Here is a 24,241-nt window from a genome sequence, read left to right on the forward strand (position 1 = left end):
GGGTGGGGGCGGGGGAGCTTGGAGGGGCCAGGACGAAGCACTCCTGCACCTCCTAGCCTACAAGCAGTGCTATAAAGGCACTTACCAGCTCCCTGAAGCTGTCCTTCCTTCAGCTTCTGGGCTTCCCAAGGCCTGGAAAACCCAGCAGATCAGGGACAAACCTGCAAACCAGGTTACATCTGAGACCATAGTCTAATTAAGCTATTTAAATTGCCAACTGCACCCTCCCCACCCCAGGAGCAGCTTAGCTGCCACCCCATGTGCCACCTCCATCAAATCTGGAAATGGCTGGTTGGAACCAGATTGGGGCCAGGTTTGGGATTTTTTAAATTTTAACCTCTGACCCCGTCCGTTTTTGGGATTAAAATTCATCTCTCTATCTCAGACTGACCCTCACTGATTAGAGAGCAGGAATGAGAAAAAGAGAAAGCAAATCCTCTGACCTCCTCTCTAAACTTTGTGTGCCAAGTTTGGTCCATTGAGTTGTCAATTAAATGTTGCCTGCTTGATGTAGAAGCTTGCAGCATCTGTATAGCTTGTTCAACCAAGCTCTCTGCTGAGAACATTGAATGAAAAAGAAGTACTTAAAACTAAGCCTAATGAACTTCATTGTCTCAAAGTTAACTTAACCTAAATCTAAACAGTTGTGTCTGGTGTCCTACCCAGGAACCATGCTAATTAACATTCTAAGTGGCTATGGCAATAGTTGGATTTTGTGGCTGCAGCCTTTAAATGCTCAGTCAAGAAAATGTATCTCTGGGATCTTTGTATGCTGAATCTAACTTCATGAGTCATAGAATATCAATTAAAACAAAACCCCTTCCTGGCCATACAGTAAAGGTCCCAAAATGTTACAGTATGCATGTTAGCGCAGGCAGAAGTAGAAGCATTCACTATCGGTAAAGGATAACTGAATGGGTTAACACTTGTGACATGAAAGGCTTCTTTTGACAAATACACCGCCATAATTGTTCATCTTTAGTTCAGCATTCAAGTTCAGAATTTAGTTTTCTTATTGGCATTTGAATCTAAATGATCCAATCGGCATTATTTTACTATCTGCAGTATACATCACCAAAATATCTAGGCTTTGGACACCATGGACCAACACAGGAATCAAGTCACCCAAACAGAAATATCAGTTTAGTAAGTCCACAAAAGGCTGGTTCCTCCAGAAACTTAGCAATTTTTCAAGTTATGTCAGAATTATGTTCAGAAGACGTCTTAAATCCGCATGAACAGATCTAGCATTTATTGCTTAATAAGCATTTGCATCATCAGTTCTAGCAACCATTCTGCTTAAGTACAACTATTAGATTTGGCTTGAATGTAATTATCTGAAAGTGTAGCATTGACTGTCTTTCTGAGTAGATCGGGGAGTGTGTTGGGAATCCCATAACATGCGATGTGTTATGCGATAGCAGAATCGTTTTTCCTGTGCCATCCTTAAGGATGTGAATTCATTTCAGAGCACTCAGACACTGATTTTTTTTCTGGAAGCACAACTTGTGAGCAGAGAAGGTTACAGGGAGATTTATTAGATGTATTTTTGGTTTTGATAGCGTGAATAAGGAGAACTGATGATTTTGGAGTCGGTAACCAAAAGACACAGATTTAAAATAATTGGCAAAAGAACTAGAATGGAGATGAGGAGAGTTTTTACACAGCGAGTTATGATGATCTGGAATGCAGTGACTGAAAGGTTGGTGGAAGCAGATTCAATAGTAAGGGAATTGGATAAATACTTAGAAAGGAAAATTTGTTGGGTTACCGGGAAAGAGCAGGGGGAATGGGATTAACTGGATAGTGCTTTTCAAGAACCAGCACAGGTACCGTCAGCTGAATGGCCTCCTTATGCATTGTGTGATTCTATAATTTTAAATTAAAAATGCTGTGAAGATTCATGATAGGTGGAAATTTATAGACAGAAAAGTCCTAGCGTTTATTGGTTTAAAACAAAAAAAAACCACAATCCTACCTCAGTAACCATCGACAACAATTTCAACTGCAAATCATCAAATAAAAATCCAGCACAGCTGAAAAATATTTCTAACACATCTCAATTTCATATCAGAAAACTAGAATGTTCTACAATATTCGTGTGCCAATATAAAAAGTTTATTGTAATGCAATAATAAAAAAGTCAGGACTCAAAAGCCTTCAACATGATAAAAATGACAAAACATTCCTCAAAGGAAAATGATGCAGCTTTTTACTTTCAGTTACTCAAAAACAACTGCATAAACTTCTCACCATGTGGTAAGTGTAGTGTGGCCTGGGAGGAACAGGTGATTTTGGACCCATGGTTCCCAAAGCACTCCATCACTGGTGTTTTCCTCACTTCATGTCTGTGTCTGTTGTATACTAGTTGATAGAGATTGATTGCAATGATTAGTAAACAACTCCATTATCATTGCATCCTAAGGCTCCCAGGAGGTAGAAGGCGAGTTAGATAGACCTCAGTCGAATTCCTAAGTTCCTATGTTAAGGGCTAATTCTCCAATTGGATGCTTCCATTGAGTTCCATCAGGTTCTGATTTTTCTGTTAATTCATTTGACTGGATGGAAAATCAAGGTGTGACTGTCTATGATTTTCTGATCACCTCAACAGGAGCGCCCAATATGTGAATCAGCCTGATGATACCCTCGTTATACATCTTTTGGGCCAAATTACGATATTAGCAGCAAAAGTGTAGCATGTAAAATCATTGTATAGGCTTCAGTTAGCCTGAGTCATATACACCTACTAAAGCGGTGGTGCAACGCTGTAGTAACTTGGGCCAACTCTGGATGTACAGTTCCTTTTTAAAACTCATTATGGAGAACTCATGATGAAGAACTGAGCCCCCTCATAGTGGACAGCAGCGAGTTTTAAAACAACAGAGAAGTTGAGGTGAATCAACGCAAGTAGCGATTTGAAACTCCAGGTTTGGGTCTTAAGAGCCCATTGTTCATGAGAGGGAGGCAAGACTCAGGGAAGTAAAGGGGTTCCGTAGTTTTGGGGTCTAGTGAAAGAATTAGTGCAATAAAGTCTTTATTTCAACATAACAAATGATTCAGGAAGCATAGTGAATAGAACAAAGTATCTGGAGCTTGTAAGGAACAAGAAGGACAATAGTAACGGAGCATTGTATTATCAGTAAAATGGACACAAGTGTGTTTGTGATAGTGATGGCCACGATAAAGTTATTCAAGAGCAGATATTCAGACATGACTAGGAGTGGTTTGGCCATGCTGGAGATTATAACGGAGATCATATTTTTGACAAAACTTCAATGGATAACTCAAGAATTAACAGAAACTTTCATAACTTCAACAAAGTACAGGCATAGGACGACAGTTTGGAGAATGAGACAGATCAACTTTCTTCAGGATAAGAGGAACGCAAAGTAACAAGGAAAAGGAAAAGAGGACTGGCAGTAGGACTAGACATGCCATCAAGGCCTGAGGTCTACTTCAGTTCAGGGTACAGAAGATGCAAAAGAGCTAGCAGGGAGAGAACATCAGATTGTTCTGGTGGTGCTTGATGTTTCAAATAATGCTTGTCCCTACCCACCCACCAGTGTAGGAAAGTACTGAGGCACCAGTTAAGGGGGTGGACATAATGTTTTTTCTTGGCCACTGCAGCAATTTTTCTTTTGCTTATTATTTTGTGCTACATTTTGTGGCACAAAGTTTATTCCCGAGTGCAGACACCAGAACAAATTCCTCCCAAAGTTCAGAGTTTTTAAGCGTTCCTCCTCTGACAAAGGCAACTTGTGATGGATGTTTGAAGGATGTGAGACAATGAGATAAACTTGCAAAGTAGTGCATGCAGTAAGAAAGATATAGTCCAGAGTAGAATGGAAGTAATGTCACACTAACGGACAGTCCAGCAAATGACTCAATATCTCATTGGTTAAGGTGCTCCAAAGGTTTTGAGGACAGACAATAGATTCCCTCTGCTCTGTCACACATTGATTGAAATTTAAATACTGGAGGTGGATGGTTTGATCTCCTGTAAAATAAATCAAAATTGTCATTAAGATGGCAACAATTTAAAGGAACAAAATATAAGGTTTCAAACCCATTCCCCGTAATGCTGCTATCGGACATGGCTGTATAAATGCTTGAAGGATTCACCTCAGATGACTTGGTTCATTATTTTAGTGAGGTCTAATGCCAACATACAGAGTTGCATTTTCAAAATTCATCAACTGCTGAAACCCACATCTGTGCATTTGTTATTTCTAGATTCAATAAATACAATGCTCACCTGGCCAGCCTCCACCTTGCACTCTTCATAACCTTAACCTCATCTAAAAATCTGCTGCAGATATCCTAACTTGTACCGAGTCCATTCACCTATGAAATCTGTGCTCACTAACCTACCTTGGCTCCCAGTTTGGCAACACCTTGATTTAAAAATTCTCACCTTTGATTTCAAATTCCTCTATTGCCTTGCCACCATCCAGCCTGTTTCTGTAACGTCCTCCAGCCCAAAAGCCCTCCAAGATCTCTGCTCTCCTCCAATTCTGGCCTGCTGCATCTCCACGATTTTCATCACACTACCTGCCTTCAGCTGCCTAGGTCCAAAGCTTTGGAATTCCCTCCCTAAACCTCTTTTGTCGTTTAAGATGCTTCTGAAGACAGACCTCTTAGACCAAGCTCTAGACACCAGTCCTAATATTTCCTTATGTGGTTCAGTGTTAAATGTTGTTTGATAATACTCCTGTGAAGCACCTTGGGATATTTTACTATGCTAAAACCAATATAAATGCAAGTTGTTGTTGCTATTGTTGAAGACTCAATTTTAACTCTCAGCAAGAAACTATAGGGATCGGGTAGTTTCGGACTTGCCTGGCAGCCATTGGCATAAGGCCACAATACCACTGTAGACTAAGCCTCATTACCATACCAGCAGCAGGAAGGGGCTGCTGACCTATGCAAAATCGTGCAGCCCATGACCGCCACCAGTTTGCATGTAGTTGTGGGGGAGGAGCTTCTGTGAGGATTTCATGGGAGAGAAGGGAGGGGTTTCCAGGGGTGGGATTGGCCTCAACTTTCGTTGTGGGGTGCAAAAGTGCAGGGGTCCTGCTCCTCCTGGGGCTAGTAAAAAAAGCAAATAATCTTAACTTTCAGGGTCTCATTGCATCCCTGGCTCAGCCTTTTGAGAAAGCCAAAGTTTCCCAATCAAGCCTTCATTGAAATTACAGTCGGCCCTAATGACATCTTGGTAGTGCTCTGGATCTGAGACCCACTCCAGGACTTGAGCACAATAACCTAGGCTGACACTGCAGTGTAGTACTGAGGGAGTACAGCACTGTCAGATGTTAAGCCGACACCTCGTTTGCCCTCTCAGAGGCATGTAAAAGATCCCCTGGCACTATTTCAAAGAAGAGTAGGGGAGTTATCCTTGGTATCCCTGCCAATATATATCCCTCTATCAACATCACAAACAGATTATCTGGTCATTCTCACAATGCTGTTTGTGGGAGTTTGCTGTATGCAAATTGGCTGCCACGTTTCCTACATTACAACACTTCCAAAGTATTTCATTGGCTGTAAAGCACTTTGAGACATCTGGCAGTCATGAAAGGTGCTATATAAATGCAAGTCTTTCTTTTAGCATTCCCTGAACAGAGCGTCATATGCATACATCATGAGTTTCAGCACACAGGTCAGCTTGATTCATTGCCCACACAATTTGTCATCCATTAATTGTAAATAGATGAAAAATTGACCACACTGCAAACTGGATCAGCTGATCTTTGCACGCAAATCCTTGAAATGACTCCTGGCACATATAGTTCTGTGCTGGGAGAAATGACTGCAAAATCTAATGCAATAAGAACTTGCATTTATATAGCACCTTTCAATCCTCAGGACATCACAAAAGCACTTCACAGCCATTTAAGTAGTTTTGACGCGCAGTTCCTGTTATCTTCTTCTTCTTCTTTGGCCTCCTTGTCTCGAGAGACAATGGGTAAGCGCCTGGAGGTGGTCAGTGGTTTGTGAAGCAGCACCTGGAGTGGCTATAAAGGCCAATTCTAGGGTGACAGACTCTTCCAAAGGTGCTGCAGATAAAATTGGTTGCCGGGGCTGTTACACAGTTGGCTCTCCCCTTGCACTCCTGTCTTTTTCCTGCCAACTGCTAAGTCTCTGACTCGCCACACTTTAGCCCCGCCTTTATGGCTGTCCGCCAACTCTGGCGATCACTGGCAACTGACTCCCACGACTTGTGATCAATGTCACAGGACTTCATGTCGCGTTTGCAGACGTCTTTAAAGCGGAGACATGGACGACCCGTGGGTCTGATACCAGTGACGAGCTCGCTGTACAATGTGTCCTTGGGGATCCTGCCATCTTCCATGCGGCTCACATGGCCAAGGCATCTCAAGCGCCGCTGGCTCAGCAGGGTGTATATGCTGGGAATGTTGGCTGCCTCGAGGACTTCTGTGTTGGAGATACAGTCCTGCCACCTGATGCCAAGGATTCTCCGGAGGCAGCGAAGATGGAATGAATTGAGACGTCGCTCTTGGCTGACATACGCTGTCCAGGCCTCGCTGCCATAGAGCAAGGTACTGAGGACACAGGCTTGATACACTTGGACTTTTGTGTTCTGTGTCAGTGCGCCATTTTCCCACACTCTCTTGGCCAGTCTGGACATAGCAGTGGAAGCCTTTCCCATGTGCTTGTTGATTTCTGCATCGAGAGACAGGTTACTGGTGATAGTTGAGCCTAGGTAGGTGAACTGTTGAACCACTTCCAGAGCATGGTTGCCGATATTGATGAATGGAGCATTTCTGACGTCCTGTCCCATGATGTTCGTTTTCTTGAGGCTGATGGTTAGGCCAAATTCGTTGCAGGCAGTCGCAAACCTGTCGATGAGTCTCTCTTCAGTGTGAGATGTTAATGCAGCATCATCAGCAAAGAGGAGTTCCCTGATGAGGACTTTCCGTACATTGGTCTTTGCTCTTAGATGGGCAAGGTTGAACAACCTGCCACCTGATCTTGTGTGGAGGAAAATTCCTTCTTCTGAAGACTTGAACGCATGTGAGAGCAGCAGGGAGAAGAAAATCCCAAACAGTGTAGGTGCGAGAACACAGCCCTGTTTCACGCCACTCAGGATAGGAAAGGGGTCTGATGAAGCGCCCCTATGCTGAATTGTGCCTTTCATATTGTCATGGAATGAGGCGATGATACTTAGTAGCTTTGGTGGACATCCGATCTTTTCTAGTTCCTGTTATAATGACATCCATTCTGCATATAGCAAGGCCTCAAAAACAGCAGAAGATAAATATACAATTACTTTTCTTCAATGATGCTTGTGAAGGGATTCTGTTGGTCGGGACATTTCTGCCTTTTTTCAAATCATACAATGGAATCATTTGCATTCACCCAAGAGTGCAGACAGGGTCTCAGTTTAACATTCCATCCAAAAATCAGCACCTCCAGTAATCCAACAGTCCCTTCAGTACTCTACTGGAGTGTCAGCCTGGATTATATGCTCAAGTTTTAGATCCCATGATGTTCTAACTCAGAGGGAAGAGTGCTAGCACAGGGCCAAGTGTAGACCTTTTAAACACACCACCACTAGAAAGCTTAGAATTGATTTATTAAGAAGAGATTGATCTATTACCAAGGAAGAGACTTGAGGATGTTTCAAGGAGTGTGATTACATTCTCACCTGCATTGCACGTCCTTGGGTCTCAATGGGAAGAGTAAATGCCAAAATCGAACAAATGATGCACACAGCACTGAAGAAGCAGAGGGCTGTTACAGGCCACGTGCCCAGCAGGACCTAGATAGAGCAAACCAAACAAATTACCAGAGATATTGTGCTCAGGTGACAATGATGGATAAAAATGAGCATTTAGGATAAATAAAGGCTAATGGATATTGAACAAAATGGTTAATTGAATTTCAGCATTAATCTGTTGAAGACAACACCATTTTAAAAGAGTTAATTATGGCACTTACTCGTATCCTTCAAATACTTATGAATACTAAATATGCAAATTTTCTTTGATTGTCATGTCAATAACAAGGACCTTTCACACTGGAACTTGCTTGCCCCTTTTGCTGGTACCTAAAAAAGTGAAGCAAGGTGTAGTACTGGGGGAAGTTACATTGGCTGAATGCCTACAATTGCTTGGATACTGAGAGCCAATTTCATTAATTTACTGATCCTGCTGCAAAACTCAGAAGAATCACTTCAAAAACTCCAATAAAAGACAGAACTTGAATGTATACAGCACCTTTCACCTCAAACCTTCCCAAAGCTTTTCACCAGCACAAATCTGGAAAGAGGGAGCAGAGAGGTTATGATGGAGCAGTATAAAATGCTAGTTAGGCCACAGCTGGAGTACTGTATGCAGTTCTGGGCACCACACTATAGGAAGGATGTGATTGCACTGGAGAAGGTGCAGAGGAGATTCGCCAGGATGTTGCCTGGGCTGGAGCATTTCAGCTATGAAGAGAGACTGAAAAGCCTGGGGTTGTTTTCCTTGGAGCAGAGAAGGCTGAGGGGGGACATGATTGAGGTATATAAAATTATGAGGGGCGTTGATAGATTAGATAGGAAGAAACTTTTTCCCTTAGAGGAGGGGTCAATAACCAAGGGGCATAGATTTAAGGTAAGGGTCAGGAGGCTTAGAGGGGATTTGAGGAAAAATCTTTTCACTCAGAGGGTGGTTGTAATCTGGAACGCACTGCCTGAATAGATGGTAGAGGCAGGAACCCTCACAACATTTAAGAAGTATTTAGATGAGCACTTGAAATGCCATAGCATACAAGGCTACGGGCCAAGTGCTGCAAAATGGGATTAGAATAGTTAGGCGCTTGATGGCCAGCACAGACACGATGGGCCGAAGGGCCTGTTTCTGTGCTGTATAACTCTATGGCTCTATGATGAGATCAAATGGACTGAAGAGCCTTCTTCATCCAAATTGATCTTGTAATCTCATACCCAAATATTTTCAAGGAATTTTATTTAAATCAGTGTCAGCTTTGATGCCTTTGAACTGTTCTTGGATTTCAAACAGGGATATTAATTGCCAGATGGATTCTTGAATTTCCCAATGGTTTCTTGAATTTCCCTTTTTTTTTAAATTAATTCACAGGATGTAGATGTCATTGGCAAGAATGGCATTTACTGGCAGTCTCTCTCGGTTTATTCAGTACTCATAAAACCCCATGCAATTTGGAAGGTTAATCAATTTTCAGTGGTGTTTTTGTTGGTCAAAGATTAGTTTTGTTCTTCTAACAAAGTATCAGTATGAAGATGTCCATGACTCATTTTGAAAAGGAGAAAGGCTTCCTTATAACTTTTTATGATATGGAGGCAAAAACAGATCTCACATGGAGCCCTCTCTTTAACCTGTTCAAATTCAGCCTAGAGCAGTTCTATCGAAGCAGGGATGTCAGACATTTCGGAGTGAAGTTTTAGTTGGGAGCTATGGTTAGTTTAAATAATTAGAAAAATTATATATCAGCAAACTCTTTGATTAATACAAACAAATTCCAATGTGATCCCATCTGAAAATATGGATAATTGGTTGCTGGAATGAACTTCGAAAATCATGATACCCTATGATCTGGTTGTCAAATGTAGGCTGTCCCCATTTCAGGAGGCAGGAAAATACACGGCTCACCTGTGCTACAAAGGGTGCAACCATTGCCCCAATACGAGCCATCGAACTGCAGGAGCCCAATCCCAAGGAACGGATGGTTGTGGGATAGACCTAAACATCAGCAAATAACAGTCAATGCAGTTTTAAACAAAAACTATTTTTATATATGTAATCCATGTTAAGAAAGCAGGTAGTGGCCAAAAACTATCACCACACAGAAAAATAGCAGCTATCATTCAAACTACAGTTTGGTAAGGATTCAAATTAATCCGTGTTAATGGCAACACTAATGAAGTAGGTTGCTGATTGGCAAGTGCTGATTATATCAAGCAAGGTATGAATCAACAATTAAAAAGCAAACAAGCAACAAGTCACACAGCAGATGCCATCTCACCACGTCCAGTCATTGCACATGCTGTGCATTCAAAGTTGATTATGCTAAGGTAGTTTAAGTTAAAGGTGGTTTAAAGTACATGGTGACTATATTACCACTATGGGGTAAATCCTGAAACATCTGTTTTCTGGATCTGAAAGGCATAGGTTTGATTTCTGTACAAATCACTCTATGAAGGATTTGATGGTGTAAATAGGGCAAAACGATTTCCTCTGGTGGTAGAGCAAGTGGACAATATCTTAAAATTAGAGCTAGACCATTCAGAAGTTATGTTGCAAAGCACTTTTTCACACAAAGGGTAATGGAAATCTGGAAATCTTTATGATGAAGGGAAGGCCATTGATGAAGCAGCTGAAGATATTTGGGCCTAGGACACTACCTTGAGGAACTCCTGCAGTGATGCCCTAGGACTGAGAGCCTCCAACAACCACAATCATCTTCCTTTGCGCTCAGTATGACTTCAACCAGCGGAGAGTTCCCCCCCCCCGCCCCCCGATTTCCATTGACTTCAATTTGGCTAGGGCTCCTTGATGACAGACTTGGTCAAATGCTGCCTTGATGTCAAGGGCAGTCACTCGCCCCTCCTCTCTTGAGTTCAGCTCTTTTGTTATGTTTGAACCAAGGCTGTGATGAGGTTAGGAGCTGAGCGGCCCTGGCAGAATCTAAACTGAGCATCAGTGAGCAGGTTATTGCTGTATAAGTGCCATTTGATAGCACTGTCCCCACTTATGGGGAACAAAGAAATGGCTGACCAACTAAATGCATACTTTGGTCTGTCTTCATAAAGGAGGACACAAATAACATACCAGAAATGTTGCGTAACACAGGGTTAAGTAAGAGGGAAGAACTGAAGGAAATCAGTATTAGTAGAGAAATGGTTTTGGGGAAATTGATGGGATTGAAGGTGAATAAATCCCCAGGGCCCGATAATCTACATCCCAGAGTACTTAAGGAACTGGCCCTGGAAATACTGGAAGCATTGGTGGTCATCTTCCAAGATTCTATAGACTCTGGAACAGTTCCTACAGATTGGGGTGTAGCTAATGTAACTCCACTATTTAAAAAGGGAGGTAGAGAGAAAGCAGGGAATTATAGACTAGTCAGCCTGATGTCGATAGTAGGGAAAATTCTAGAGTCCATTCTCAAAGATTTTATAGCAGAGCACTTGTAGCACAGGAGTAGAATCGGACAGAATCAGCATGGATTTACGAAAGGGAAATCATGTTTGACAAATCGACTAGAATTCTTCGAGGATGTAACTAGTAGAGCTGATGAGGGGGAGCCAGTGGATGTGGTTTATTTGGACTTTCAGAAGGCTTTCGACAAAGTCCCACATAAAAGGTTAGTGTGTAAAATTAAAGCGCATGGAATTGGGGTAGTGTATTGCAATGGATAGAAAATTGGTTGGCAGACAGGAAACAAAGAGTAGGAATAAACGGGTCTTTTTCCGAATGGCAGGCAGTGACTAGTGGGGTACCACAGGGATCGGTGCTAGGACCCCAGCTATTCACAATATATATTAATGATTTAGATGGGGGAACTAAATGTAATATCTCCAAATTTGCAGATGACACAAAACTGGGTAGGAGGGTGAGTTGTGAGGATGCAGAGAGGTTTCAGGTGATTTGGACAAGTTGAGTGAGTGGACAAATGCATGGCAGATGCAGTATAATGTGGATAAATGTGAGGTTATCCACTTTGGTAGCAAAAACAGGAAGGCAGATTATCTGAACAGCTATAAACTGAGAGAGGGGAATATACAACGAGACCTGGGTGTTCTCGTACACCAGTCGCTAAAGGTAAGCATGCAGGTGCAACAGGCGGTAAAAAAGGGCAAATGGTATATTGGCCTTCATAGCGAGAGGATTAGAGTACAGGAGCAGGGATGTTTTGCTGTAAATATACAGGGCCTTGGTGACGCCACACCTGGAATATTGTGTGCAGTTTTGGTCTCCTTATCTGAGGAAGGATGTTCTTGCTATAGAGGGAGTGCAGCGAAGATTTACCAGACTGATTCCTGGGATGGCGGGACTGACGTATGAGGAGAAATTAAGTCGGTTAGGATTATATTCGCTGGAGTTCAGAAGAGTGAGGGGGGATCTCATAGAAACCTATAAAATTCTAACAGGACTTGACAGGGTAGATGCAGGAAGGATGTTCCTGATAGTGGGGGAATCCAGAACCAGGGGTCATAGTCTAAGGATACGGAGTAAACCTTTCAGGACTGAAATGAGGAGAAATTTCTTCACCCAGAGAGTGGTGAACCTGTGGAATTCGCTACCACAGAAAGCAGTTGAGGCCAAAACATTCTATGTTTTCAAGAAGGAGTTAGATATAGCTCTTGGGGCGAAAGGGATCAAAGAATATGGGGGAAAAGCAGGAACTGGTTACTGAGTTGGATGATCAGCCACGATCATAATGAATGGCGGAGCAGGCTCGAAGGGCCGCATGGCCTACTCCTGCTCCTATTTTCTATGTTTCTATGACACCTTCATCCCTTGGCTGATAATCGGTAGGAGGCTGCTGGGACGGTAGTTGGCTGAATTGGATTTGTCCTGCTTTATATGAATAGGACATACCTGGGTAATTTTCCACATTGCCAGGTAGATACCAGTGTTGTAGCTGTACTGGAACAGCTTGACTAGGGGTGCGGCTAGTTCTGGTTAACAGGTCTTCAGTACTATTGCTGGAATGTTGTCAGGGCCCACAGCCTTTGCAGTATCCAGTGCCTTCAGCCATTTCTTAATATCATGTGGAGTGAATTGAATTGGCTGAAGACTGGCATCAGTGATGCTGGGAACCTCAGGAAAAGGCCAGAATGGATGATCCACTCGGCACATCTGTCTGAAAATTGTTGCAAGTGCTTCAGCCTTGTCTTTTGCACTGATGTGCTGGGCTCCCCCATCATTGAGGATGGGGATATTTGTGGAGCCTCCTCCTCCTCCTCCTCCTGTTAGTTGCTTAATTGTCCACCCACATTCATGACTGGATGTAGTAGGACTGCAGAGCTGTGATCTGCTCATTTGGTTGTGGGACTTTTAGCTCTGTCTATGGCATGCTCCTTCCACTGTTTAGCATGCAGGAAGTCCTGTGCTGTAGCTTCACCAGGTTGACACCTCATTTTTTAGGTATGCCCGGTGCTGCTCCTGGCATGCACTTCTGCACTCTTTAGTGAATGAGGATTGATCCCTTGGCTTGATGGTAATGGTAGAGTGGGGGATATGCCAGGCCATGAGGTTACAGATTGCGGTTGAACACAATTATGCTGCTGTTGATAACCCACAGCACGTCATGGATGCCCAGTTTTGAGTTGCTAGATCTGTTCGAAATCTATCCCATTTAGTATGGTGGTAGTGCCACACAACATGATGGAGGGTATCCTCAATGTGAAAATGGGATTCCGTCTTCACAACAACTGTGTGGTGGTCACTCCTACTACTGTCAGGCACAGATGCATCTGCAACAGGTAGATTGGTGAGGACAAGGTCAAGTAGGTTTTTCCTCTTGTTGGTTCCCTCACCACCTGCCATAGGCCCAGTCTGGCAGATATGTCCTTCAGGTCTAGGCCAGCTCAGTCAGTAGTGGTGCTACCAAACCATTCTTGGTGATGGACACTGAAGTCCGCCCCCCCCCCCAGAGTATATTCTGTGCCCTTGCTTCCTCCAAGTGATTTTCAACATGGAGGAGTACTGATTCATCAGCTGAGGGAGGGTGGTAGGTGGTAATCAGTTGGAGGCTTCCTTGCCCATGTTTGACCTGATGCCATGAGACTTCATAAGGTCTGGAGTCAATTGGGCTACTCCCTTCTGGCTGTGTACCATTGTCCCCCCACCTTTGCTGGGTCTGTCCTGCCAGTGGGACAGGACATGCCCAGGGATGGTGATGGTGGTGTCTGGGACACTGCCAGTAAGATATAATTCTGAGTATGACTATGTCAGACTGTTGCTTGACTAGTCTGTGGGCAGCTCTCCCAATTTTGGCAGAAGCCCTCAGGTGTTAGTAAGGAGGACTTTGCAGGGTTGGGTGTGCCATTGTCATTCCCAATGCCTAAGTCAATGCCAGATGTCTGTCCAGTTTTATTCCTTTTTGACTTTTCTGTAGCAGTTTGGTATAGCTAAGTGGTTTGATAGGCAATTTCAGAGGGCAGTTAAAAGTCAACCACGTTGCTGTGGGTCTGGAGTCACATGTAGGCTTATATAAAGTGTTCAGAAAAGATAGAGAAGGAAAAAAGGGAGGTGGGGTGGCAGTACTGACTCGCGAAGATATTGTAGTGTTGGAAACAGAGGATGTCCTTGAATGGGCAAGCACAGAATCCATTTGATTAGAGTTCATGTTACTAGGAGTATTCTATAGGCCTCCAAAAAGTGAGAAAGAGATGGAGGAGCAAATCTGCAGAAAAATCACAGCCATGTACAAAAACTATTGAATGGTGATATTGGGGGACTTCAATTACCCAAATATCAATTGGGATAATTTTAGAGTAAAGGGTAAGAGGGGGAGGGATTTCTGAAATGTGTTCAGGAGATCTTCCTTGATCAGTATGTTCTCAGCCTAACTAGAAAAGAGACAGTACTGGATCTGGTGCTGGGAAATGAGGTGGGCCAAGCAGACCAATTGTGCGCAACTTGGGGAATATTATCATAAGGTTTAGACTAGTAATGAAGGAAAGAAAGGAACAAAATAAGACAATGTCCTGATTGGAAGAAGCATAATTTCAACATGATGAGAAGGGAAGGGTAGCCAGGGTAGAATAGAACCAAGGACTGACAGAAAGAGCTGTATCAGAACAATGGGTTATCTTTAAGGAAGAGATGCTTCAGGTGCAGGCTAGGAATATTTCAAGGAGGGCGAAAGGTAGGGGAACCAAAAACAGGGCTCCTTGGATAACGAGGGAGATAGAGATGATGATGAAACAAAAGAAGATGGTGTATGATGCATGTCAGGTGAACTCTTCAAGCGAGAACCAGGCCACATACAATAACTTGAGAGGTGAGGTGAAGAGGCAAATAAGACTGGCAAAAACAGTCAACATAGAAGGGAACCCAAAGATCTTCTGCCAGCATGTAAATAAGTGAGTAGTAAGAGGTGGGGTGAGACCTATTCGGAACAAAATTGGTAATATATGCCTGGAGGCACAGGACAAGGCTAACATACTTAATGACTACTTTGTACTAGTGTTCACTAAGGAAGTGGACACTAGTGACAAAATATCAGTAGAAGCAGAGAGAGTAGAGGAAATGGATAGAGTAAAAGTTGAGGGGGAAGGTACTAAAAAGGCTGGCTATGCTTAAGGTAGCTAAGTCACCTGGTCCAGATAGCTTGCATCCCAGTTTGCTAAAGGATGTGGGATGGAGATAGTGGAGGGGCTTGCCATAATCTTCCTTAGATATGGTGGAGAAGCCCGAGGATTGGAGAGTGGCAAATGTGGCACCCATATTCAAGAAAGGGTGTAAGGGCAGTCCTAGCAACTACAGGCCAGTTAGTTTAACATCAGTGGTGGGTAAGATTTTAGAAACAATTATCAGGGGAAAAAAAATCAACAGACACTTGGAGAAATTAAAGTTAATTAAGGATAGCCAGCACAGACTTGTAAAAGGCAGATTGTGCTTGACTAAACTAATTGAATTTTTTGATGAAGTAATAGAGAAGGTTGATGAAGGGAATGTGGTGGATGGATTTTAAGAAAGCATTTGACAAGGTATCACATAAAATGCTGGTTAACAAAATTGAGGCTCATGGAATAGGAGGGACAGTGCCCAATTGGATAAAAAAAAAAAATTGGATTAAGGACAGAAAACAGTGAGCTATAGTAAATGTTTGTTTTTCAGACTGGAGTATGGTAGATAGTGGTGTTCCCCAAGGGTCAATGCTAGGATCATTTTTTTTTTGTTATAGATAAATGACTTGGATCTTGGAATACAGCATAGTATCTCAAAATTTGTCAATGACACCAAACTTGGAGATGTGGCAAACAGTGATGATGATATGAACTGTCTGCAACAGGACATAGATGGACTAGCACTGGATTGTCCAACCTTTTCGGGCGGAGAGCTGCATTATGATTTTTGCTCAACCCAGGGGGCTGGTGAGCAGATTTCGAAAGATACAGGCATTAAAAATTTATCTTACTCATAAAAACAACAACAAATGTGCATTTTTGGGAAGAAGCTTTGAATGAGAAGACTAATTTGTTGACTTACTTTCTCGTCACTATATTGAAAACTGATTTATTGGCATACCTGGCATTGTTTTTGCTTGCATAAGCAGTCAATTTCTGCCCAATCAGTTGATATAGCGATGCAGAGTATTCTGGATAGATCTCCATCTGTCAGGAGTGATCTTGATCTCACTCTCTGTCTCTCACTCTTCCTGTGTTCCCCCCCCCTCTCTGTGTTGTTCCCCCCTCTCTCTGTCATCCTTGCTCACTGTGTTTCCTGCCCCCCCCCCAATCCCCCCGTCTCTGTCTCCCCGCTCGCTGTTTTCCCTCTTTATGTTCTTCCTCTTTCTGTTCTTCCCTCTCTCACTCAGTTTCCCATCCTTTCTCTGCTCCCACCTCTTTCTCTGTTACCCCTCTCTCTTTGTTCCCCCCTTTCTCTCTTTGTTTCCTCTCCCCCCCCCCCCCCCCATTCCCCTCTAGCTCTGAGTTTCCCCCATCTCTCGGTTTCCCTCTATCTCTTTGTTCCCACCCCTCTATGTTTCTCAGTTTCCCCCCCTCTCTCTCTCTGTTTCCCCCCTCTCTCCCTCTCTCTGTTCCCCCCTCTCTCCCTCTGGCCCCTTCTCTCTGTTTCCCCCCTCTCTCACTTTGTTTCCTCCCCTCCATTCCTCTCTAGCTCTGAGTTTCCCCCATCTCTCTGTTTCCCTCTATCTTTGTTCCCACCCCGCTATGTTTCTCTGTTTCCCCCCTCTCCCTCGGTCCCCCCCCTTTCTGCTTCCTGCCTTTTCTTTATTCCCCCTCTTTCTGTTTCCCCCCTCTCTCTCTGATTCCCCTCCTCTCTCTCTCTGTTTCCCCACTCCCCCACCCTCTCGCTCTCTGTTTCCCCACTCCCCCACCCTCTCACTCTCTGTTTCCCCTCTCCCTCTGCTTCCCCCTCTCGCCCTCTCCCTCTGCTTCCCCTTCCTCTCCGTTTCCCCTCCCCCTCCGTTTCCCCTCCCTCCCTGTTTCCCCTCTCGCTCGCTCTCTGTTTCCCCTCCCTCTCCCTCTGTTTCCCCCTCCCCCTCCCTCCCCTCTCCCCTCTCCCTCCGTTTCCCCTCTCCCTCCATCTCCCTCCGTTTCCCCTCTCCCTCCCTCTCCCTCCGTTTCCCCTCTCCCTCCCTCTCCCCTCTCTCTCTCTTCCCCCCGTTTGTCCCCTCTATCCCCTCCCTTTCTCCCTCTCTCTGACAGTTGCACTGAGCGGGAACACACAGCACAGCAGCTTTGTGGTTTAGATTTTAGATTTTAGATTTGGAGATACAGCACTGAAACAGGCCCTTCGGCCCACCGAGTCTGTGCCAACCATTAACCACCCATTTATACTAACCCTACGCTAATCCCATATTCCTACCACGTCCTCACCTGTCCCTATAGTTCCCTACCACCTACCTATACTAGGGGCAATTTATAATGGCCAATTTACCTATCAACTTGCAAGTCTTTTGGCTGTGGGAGGAAACCGGAGCACCCGGAGGAAACCCACGCAGACACAGGGAGAACTTGCAAACTCCACACAGACAGTACCCAGAATTGAACCCGGGTCGCTGGAGCTGTGAAGCTGCGGTGCTAACCACTGGTTGATCAGTCTGCTGAAAATCATCACTCTGAGTTTCACAGCTGGCAACTGCTGAAGCAGGATAGTGCTTCCCAACATCGGAGTTTTCCGGCAGGCTTTTAAAAATAGTGGGAAAGCCCCGAATCTGTCAAAGTTGGGAAGCGCGTTCCTGCTTCAACAGCTGTCAGCTGTGAAACTCAGATGATGTTTTTAAAAAGGCTGCTCTGCAAGATGACAAAGGAAAATTTCCCATTTCCAGTCACAGAGCCCTGGCGAGGATGAGGAACTGCCCTGGTTACAGTTTACACCCACGGGCCGGATGGAAACCTTTGGAGGGCCGTATGTTGGACCACCCTGGGCAAGCAAAATGGGCAGACAGGTGGCAGGTGGAATTTAATACTGACAAGTGTGAGGTGATGCATTTTGGCAGAAGGAATAGGGAGAGGCAATATATACGTAATGGCACAGTTCTAAAGAGTGTGCAGGAACAGAGGGATCTGGGGGTGCATGTGCATGAATCTTTGAAGGTTGCAGGACATATTGAGAGAGTGGTTGGTAAAGCATATGGGATCTCCATATGTATTCATAAATAGAGGCATTGAGTACAAAAGCAGGGAGGTTATGCTGAACCTTTATAAAGCTCTGGTTAGGCCCCAACTGGACTATTGTGTCCAGTTCTGGTCACCACACCTCAGGAAGGATGAGAGGGTTTTTGAGAGGGTGCAGAGGAGATTTAGCAGAATGGTTCCATGGATGGAGGATTTTAGTTACAAGGCTAGGTTGGAAAAGCTGGGTGTGTTCTTCTTAGAACAAAGGAGATTGAGGGGAGATTTAATAGAAGTGTACAAGACTATGACAGGCTTAGATAAGTTATACAAGGAAAATATACTCCCATTAACCAATGGGATAAGGACTAAGGGACACAGATTGAAGGTTTTGGGCAGGAGAAATATGAGGAAGAACGTTTTTACACAGCGGGTGGTAATGACCTGGAACTCGCTGCCCACAAGGGTGATGGAAGCAGAGATAATCAATGACTTCAAGAGAAAGTTGGATGCCCACTTGAGAGTAATAGACTTCAGGGCAATGCGGATCAAGTGAGAGAGAGAGAATGACTGGATAGCTCTGTGGAGAGCCAGCATTGACTAGATGAGCCGAATGGCCTCCTTCTCTGCCATAAATGACTCTATACCAGACAAGGACAGCAGATTTCCTTCCCTAAAAGGCATTAATAAGTCAGATCATTGTTGCATGGCACTATTACTGATCCTAGCTTTCAATCCCATATTTTTATTAATTGAATGTATTCATTAATTGAATTTAAATTCCACCAGTTGCCATGGTAGGATTTGAACCCCTGCCCCCAGAGCATTAACCTGAGCCTCTGGATTATAAGTCCAGTAACATTACCATTACACCACCATCTTCTCATTGCCCATCCAGTGTATATTTCTTATGTTATATATATTTCATCTGGCTAAATAAAACAGTATCATGTTGGTCTTAGTTCCGACAGGTTGGGAATTGCTTGGAGTATGGTAGTGTTTTGGACATGTTAGTGGACCACTAATCATGAGGCTTACTCCAATGATCAGGAGATGTGAGTTCAAGCCCATCTGGTTCACGAATGTTCCTTAGGGAAGGAAATATGCCATCCATACCCAGTGTGGCGTAAATGTGATGCCAGACCCACAGTGACACGGTTGGCTTTGAACTACTTTCTGAAAAGGGCAATCATCACTGGACAATAAATGCTAGCATTCCCAGTGACACCCACATTCCGTAAATGAAGAAAAAAAAATGTTTTTAAACGTTAATGACAGTTTTTCAGCAATAGCACTTTCTTTTATATTGCTATGCAGCAACAAAAGTAACATGCAATTTTTTTTATTTGCTTCATGGCTAGGTCAGTATTTATTGCCCATCCCTAATTGCCCTTGAGAAGGTGGTGGTGAGCTGCCTTCTTGAACCGCTGCAGTCCATGTGAGGGAGGTACACCCACAGTGCTGTTAGGAATGGAGTTCCAGGATTTTCACCCAGCGACAGTGAAGGAACAGCTATATAGTTCCAAGTCAGGATGGTGTGTGACTTGGAGGGGAACTGGCAGGTGCTGGTGTTCCCATGCATCTGCTGCCCTTGTCCTTCTAGGTGGTAGAGGTCGCGGAGTGAATGTTTGTGGATGGGGTACCAATCAAGTGAGCTACTTTGTCCTGGATGGTGTTGAGCTTCTTGAGTGTTGTTGGAGCTGCACTCATCCAGGCAAGTGGGGAGTATTCCATCACACTCCTGACTGTGCCTTGTAGATGGTGAGTTACTCGCTGCTCGATTCCTAGCGTCTGGCCTGCTCTTGTAGCCACGGTATTTATATTTCTGGTCAATGGTAACCCCCAGGATGTTGTTAGTGGGAGATTCAGCGATGGTAATGCCATTGAATGTCAAGGGGAGATGGTTAGATTCTCTCTTGTTGGAGATGGTCATTGCCTGGCACTTGTGTGGCACAAATGTTTCTTGCCACTTATCAGCCCAAGCCTGGATATTGTCCAGGTCTTGCTGCAGTTGAGTCAAGAAATACAGGAAGGACACTCAATAAAGACTCCGCTGACACAAGAGGCCCAGTATGTCTGACAAGAAGTTTGAAAACCTCTGCTGTAAATACAAAATAACATTTTTAGATTCTCTGTTCTCTGCAAGGACCCATTATTCATCTGTGAGGAGAAGAGGGAGCTCAAATTTTTGGAGGAAATGGGGGCTTGACCTTATCAAAATGTTACAAGAGCAAAATGCTGTGGCTGCTGGGATTCTAAAATAAAAACAGAAAATGCTGGAAATACTCAGCAGGTCTGACAACATCTATGGAAAGACAAACAGAGTTAATGGACTCAACTTTTCCAGCTCACAGCTGATCTTGGCATGGAGGGGGCGGACGCTCCGTCCCCGGCAACCGTGTCCGCCGCCACTGCACAGGTGCCGGCACCATTTTAAAGGACTAAGAGCCCTGACTGGCAGTTTCAATTTTTAAAGAAACAGTGCATGTTAAACTATTAAAAATAATTGCAGAAATCTTTCCAGCCCCTCTCCCATAGCCTTACATATCATTCCTGCCCTCTCCCCTTACTCCCCCCAAAATACTTACCTTGAGTATCTGACCTTCCCCCCGCCCCCCTCAAAGTTCAGACACTTTTACCTTTACCCCTTCCCATCACCCCCTTAACCAATCAGGTAAGTCTTTCCCTCTGCCACCGCCACCCCCCCCCCCCCCCCGCCCCACACTGAAATACTTCCCTCCTCCCCCTGCCACCAGTGTCCTGCATCGGATCTGTAGTCTGAGATCGGATGGCGCAGAAGTGCCAGTCATCAGCCGTAATATGGGAACGGGATGGCCGGAACGACAACGCAAGTAAATATTCCTTAATTTTAATGAATTAACATATTGAAATGATAGTGCTGTCTCTGAGGGGTGGGGAGCCGCCACGAGTCCTCGCCACCACTGATAATATGGGGCGGGGCTTTCCCAGCGTTGAGGTCCATGGCGGACCTCTCCTGGCAGCATTTTCCGGGCCCCCCCGCCATCGGGCGGGGGGGTGGGGGGGGGGGGGTGGGGCTGGTAAAATCCAATGTTTCAGGTTGATGAAAGATGCTGGTCTAGCAGCACTTCTTGGCATCGGCCTGAAACAGTAACTCTGTTTCTCTCTCCATAGATGCTGTCAGACCCGCTGAGTATTTCCAGCATTTTCTGTTTTCATCAAAATGTTCCTTGTCCCAATTTATCTCAGTTTTTATTCAGCCCTTGCAGCAATGTTAAACAGTGACTTACCACAGCCTTAAAACAAAGGGTTAGTTGTAATCTAATTGGTACAAAAGAACACAGTCATTTTATAGAGTCATGTGTTTTCCTTGTGTTTCCAAAATAAAAACTACACCTATATTAAATTTGAAACTAAGAACAAGGTGGAACGGTACCCATGCCAACCTTACCAGCTCTGTTAGACTCATAGCAAAAAGGAGTCGGCAAGAAGAACTTAATTAAGTTCAACACACAACTGTTTATTAGCTATTGCCTAGGGGCTGGGTTCAGTTCATTAATCCAAAGGCTCCCTTACACAGTGAACTTCAGGTATTCAGATGAAGGTCAAATGTACTAAAAATTTCCTCGGAGAGAGAACTATTTCCTGCCATTTAACTGGATAGAACAATTAATGACTGCAGAAAGTACAACTCTCAAGTTGCACATGATCATGCCCAATCACCATAGTTTCATCTTGTGCTTCGTTAAACATTACAATATTGACGTATGAAGGTAAACTCACTGATTCCATGCTCCCAGCAGGGTTGTAGAATTGGAGCTACAGATTTGTAACCTTATATCTGTCCTGCACTCTCTTTGCATAGGCCTCTCTGCTGAGAGCACAAGAATTTAGAGCGGATTTACCTTGACTTAGAACAGCACAAAAAAAGCATGATTATTTTTGCTTTAAGAAGCCAGGAATCATTCCACAAACCAACCATATGATAGCTGCAACAAAATATCTCAGACACAAATGAAGACAGCATCATAAGGGGTAATATTATGAGCTCTTCCCTCTGGGTCTGTAGCCTCACTGGACACCTCGATCTGAAATGGACCAGTAATGCTAAAGTCCTGATTCCCCGACCTGCACTCTGTACCAGCAGTGAAAACTTTTGAAATTACACCTGTAGAGATCTCTCAAAGGCCAAATCGAAAGCACAAACATGAAGCGACATTCTTCAGTGTTGATTCCCATTTTTCCCACCACAACTTAAAACAATTTTATTTTCCTTGCAGAACTATTGCGCACTGTTTAGAATTTTTCCACTGACTTTTTCCTTTCCTCTAACTCCTTGAATTCCAAGGTACCAAGGCAAATATGGAAGTAGGGATGAGATTGGTCGGGTTGACTATAGGAATGTGAGAGGGGTGTAGATGGGGGAAAAAGGGATCAGCAGCCACCCCAGGATATTGGAACATAGAAATACATACAAATTCCAACATGAAAAGAGACCGTTTGGCTTTTCCCCTCCACTTGAGCAAATAGTCCTAATCACATTTACCCACCCTGTTCCTATATCCTTTCATTTTCTTTCATCCATCCACCTATCCAATCTAATCTTGAATGTTGACATAGATTCTGCCTCAACAGCTAACCCTGGAAGTGAATTTCACAGCCTCACAAGCCTTTGTATGAAGGTTTTCCTGATCTCTGTTCTAAATCTGATATTTAATACCTTTATCTAGGGCCCCTCATTCGAGACCCTTTACTGGAAACAATATGCATCTATTTACCCTGTCCTATCCTTTTTATAATTTTAAACGCTGTGATCTTATCACCCCATAATCTGTTGTTCCACTGAAAAAAGACACAACTGTTATGTCTTTCTCTGTATTTGCTCTTTTCAGGCAGCATCCTAGTGAATCTATATTGTTTTCCCTCTAAGGCTTTGATATCTTTCCCACTGTGTGTAGCCCATTATTGTACACAGTACTCTATCTGCGGTCTTATTCAGGTTTGATATGGGTTCAACATTTCCTCATGGCTTTTACAGACAATGCTTCTTGTAATAAAGCCTAGAACTCCACTAACATGGAGTCTTAATGGCCTTATCAACCTGAGGTGCTGCCTTTAATGTTCTGTGAACCTATAGCCACTATTCCCTCTGCTCTTCCACAGCACTGAGGCTACTTCCATTCAGAGAATAATTATTGCTGTTATTTATTTACCAAAATGCATCATCCCATACTTATTGACATTGAGTTCCATCTGTCACGTTCTTAGTCTATTCCCCATTTCATTAATATCCATTTGCAGCTAACTTTGCTTGAGGCACTTCACAGCATCCATGAGAGGAACCAGGTCAAGAAGAACCTCCATCTATTCCTTGGAGCTAGCTGTCCATTCTACCGTTCTCCTCCATCTCTGTTCAAAATTTGCCTTATGTTGCTTGGATTGTTCAGTGGCTAAAATCAGCATTGCAAAATAGATACACAAACTGAGTGCTTTCCTCAGCACTTTACTGAAACCATAATTTCCTGGATAATTATTTTTATTTTATTATTATTAGAGATACAGCACTGAAACAGGCCCTTCGGCCCACCGAGTCTGTGCCGATAACTAATTACATCAATTAATTAAAGGGGAAGGAAATTTTTTTTTTGCTCAAGGAAACTCCCCCGTTTCATGTTGAAAAAAGACATACAGCCACAAAAATAGCAGCCAAATTTCCCTCCCATCACCAGAAATATACAGTGTCAGGTCTCCTCACTTTGAGACTGCTGTGGGATATCATCCAGAGCAGCTTAAGGGAAAACAACGCAGTTGAGTTGCCGACCCCCAGAGCACCATGTTACTACAGCATACCTTGTCAGTAGTGTCAGTTCCTGCAGTGCATAGAATCTTACAGCAAGAAGGAGGCCATTGGGCCCATCATGCCTGTACTGACTTTGAGATATCCAAATAGTCCCAGTTCCCTAC

At 43.9% G+C, this 24,241-nt stretch overlaps 1 protein-coding gene across 5 annotated transcripts in view; it reads right to left on the reverse strand.

Moving 5' to 3' along the window:
- Positions 1 to 1,833: 1,833 nt before the first annotated feature.
- svopl (SVOP-like) overlaps positions 1,834 to 24,241 on the reverse strand; it is a 154,002-nt gene continuing 131,594 nt past the window's right edge. For all 5 annotated transcript variants that reach the window (XM_068051046.1, XM_068051051.1, XM_068051049.1 and 2 more), the window contains 3 exons: positions 9,636 to 9,725; positions 7,670 to 7,783; positions 1,834 to 3,997 (listed from right to left, as the gene is read on the reverse strand). In XM_068051046.1, coding sequence (XP_067907147.1) covers positions 3,968 to 3,997; positions 7,670 to 7,783; positions 9,636 to 9,725 — 234 coding nt within the window. In that variant the 3' untranslated portion in view covers positions 1,834 to 3,967. The remainder of the gene's footprint in view (positions 3,998 to 7,669; positions 7,784 to 9,635; positions 9,726 to 24,241) is intronic.

This window comes from Heterodontus francisci, chromosome 18, assembly GCF_036365525.1.
Source record: "Heterodontus francisci isolate sHetFra1 chromosome 18, sHetFra1.hap1, whole genome shotgun sequence".
NCBI classification, from domain to species: Eukaryota; Metazoa; Chordata; class Chondrichthyes; order Heterodontiformes; family Heterodontidae; genus Heterodontus; species Heterodontus francisci.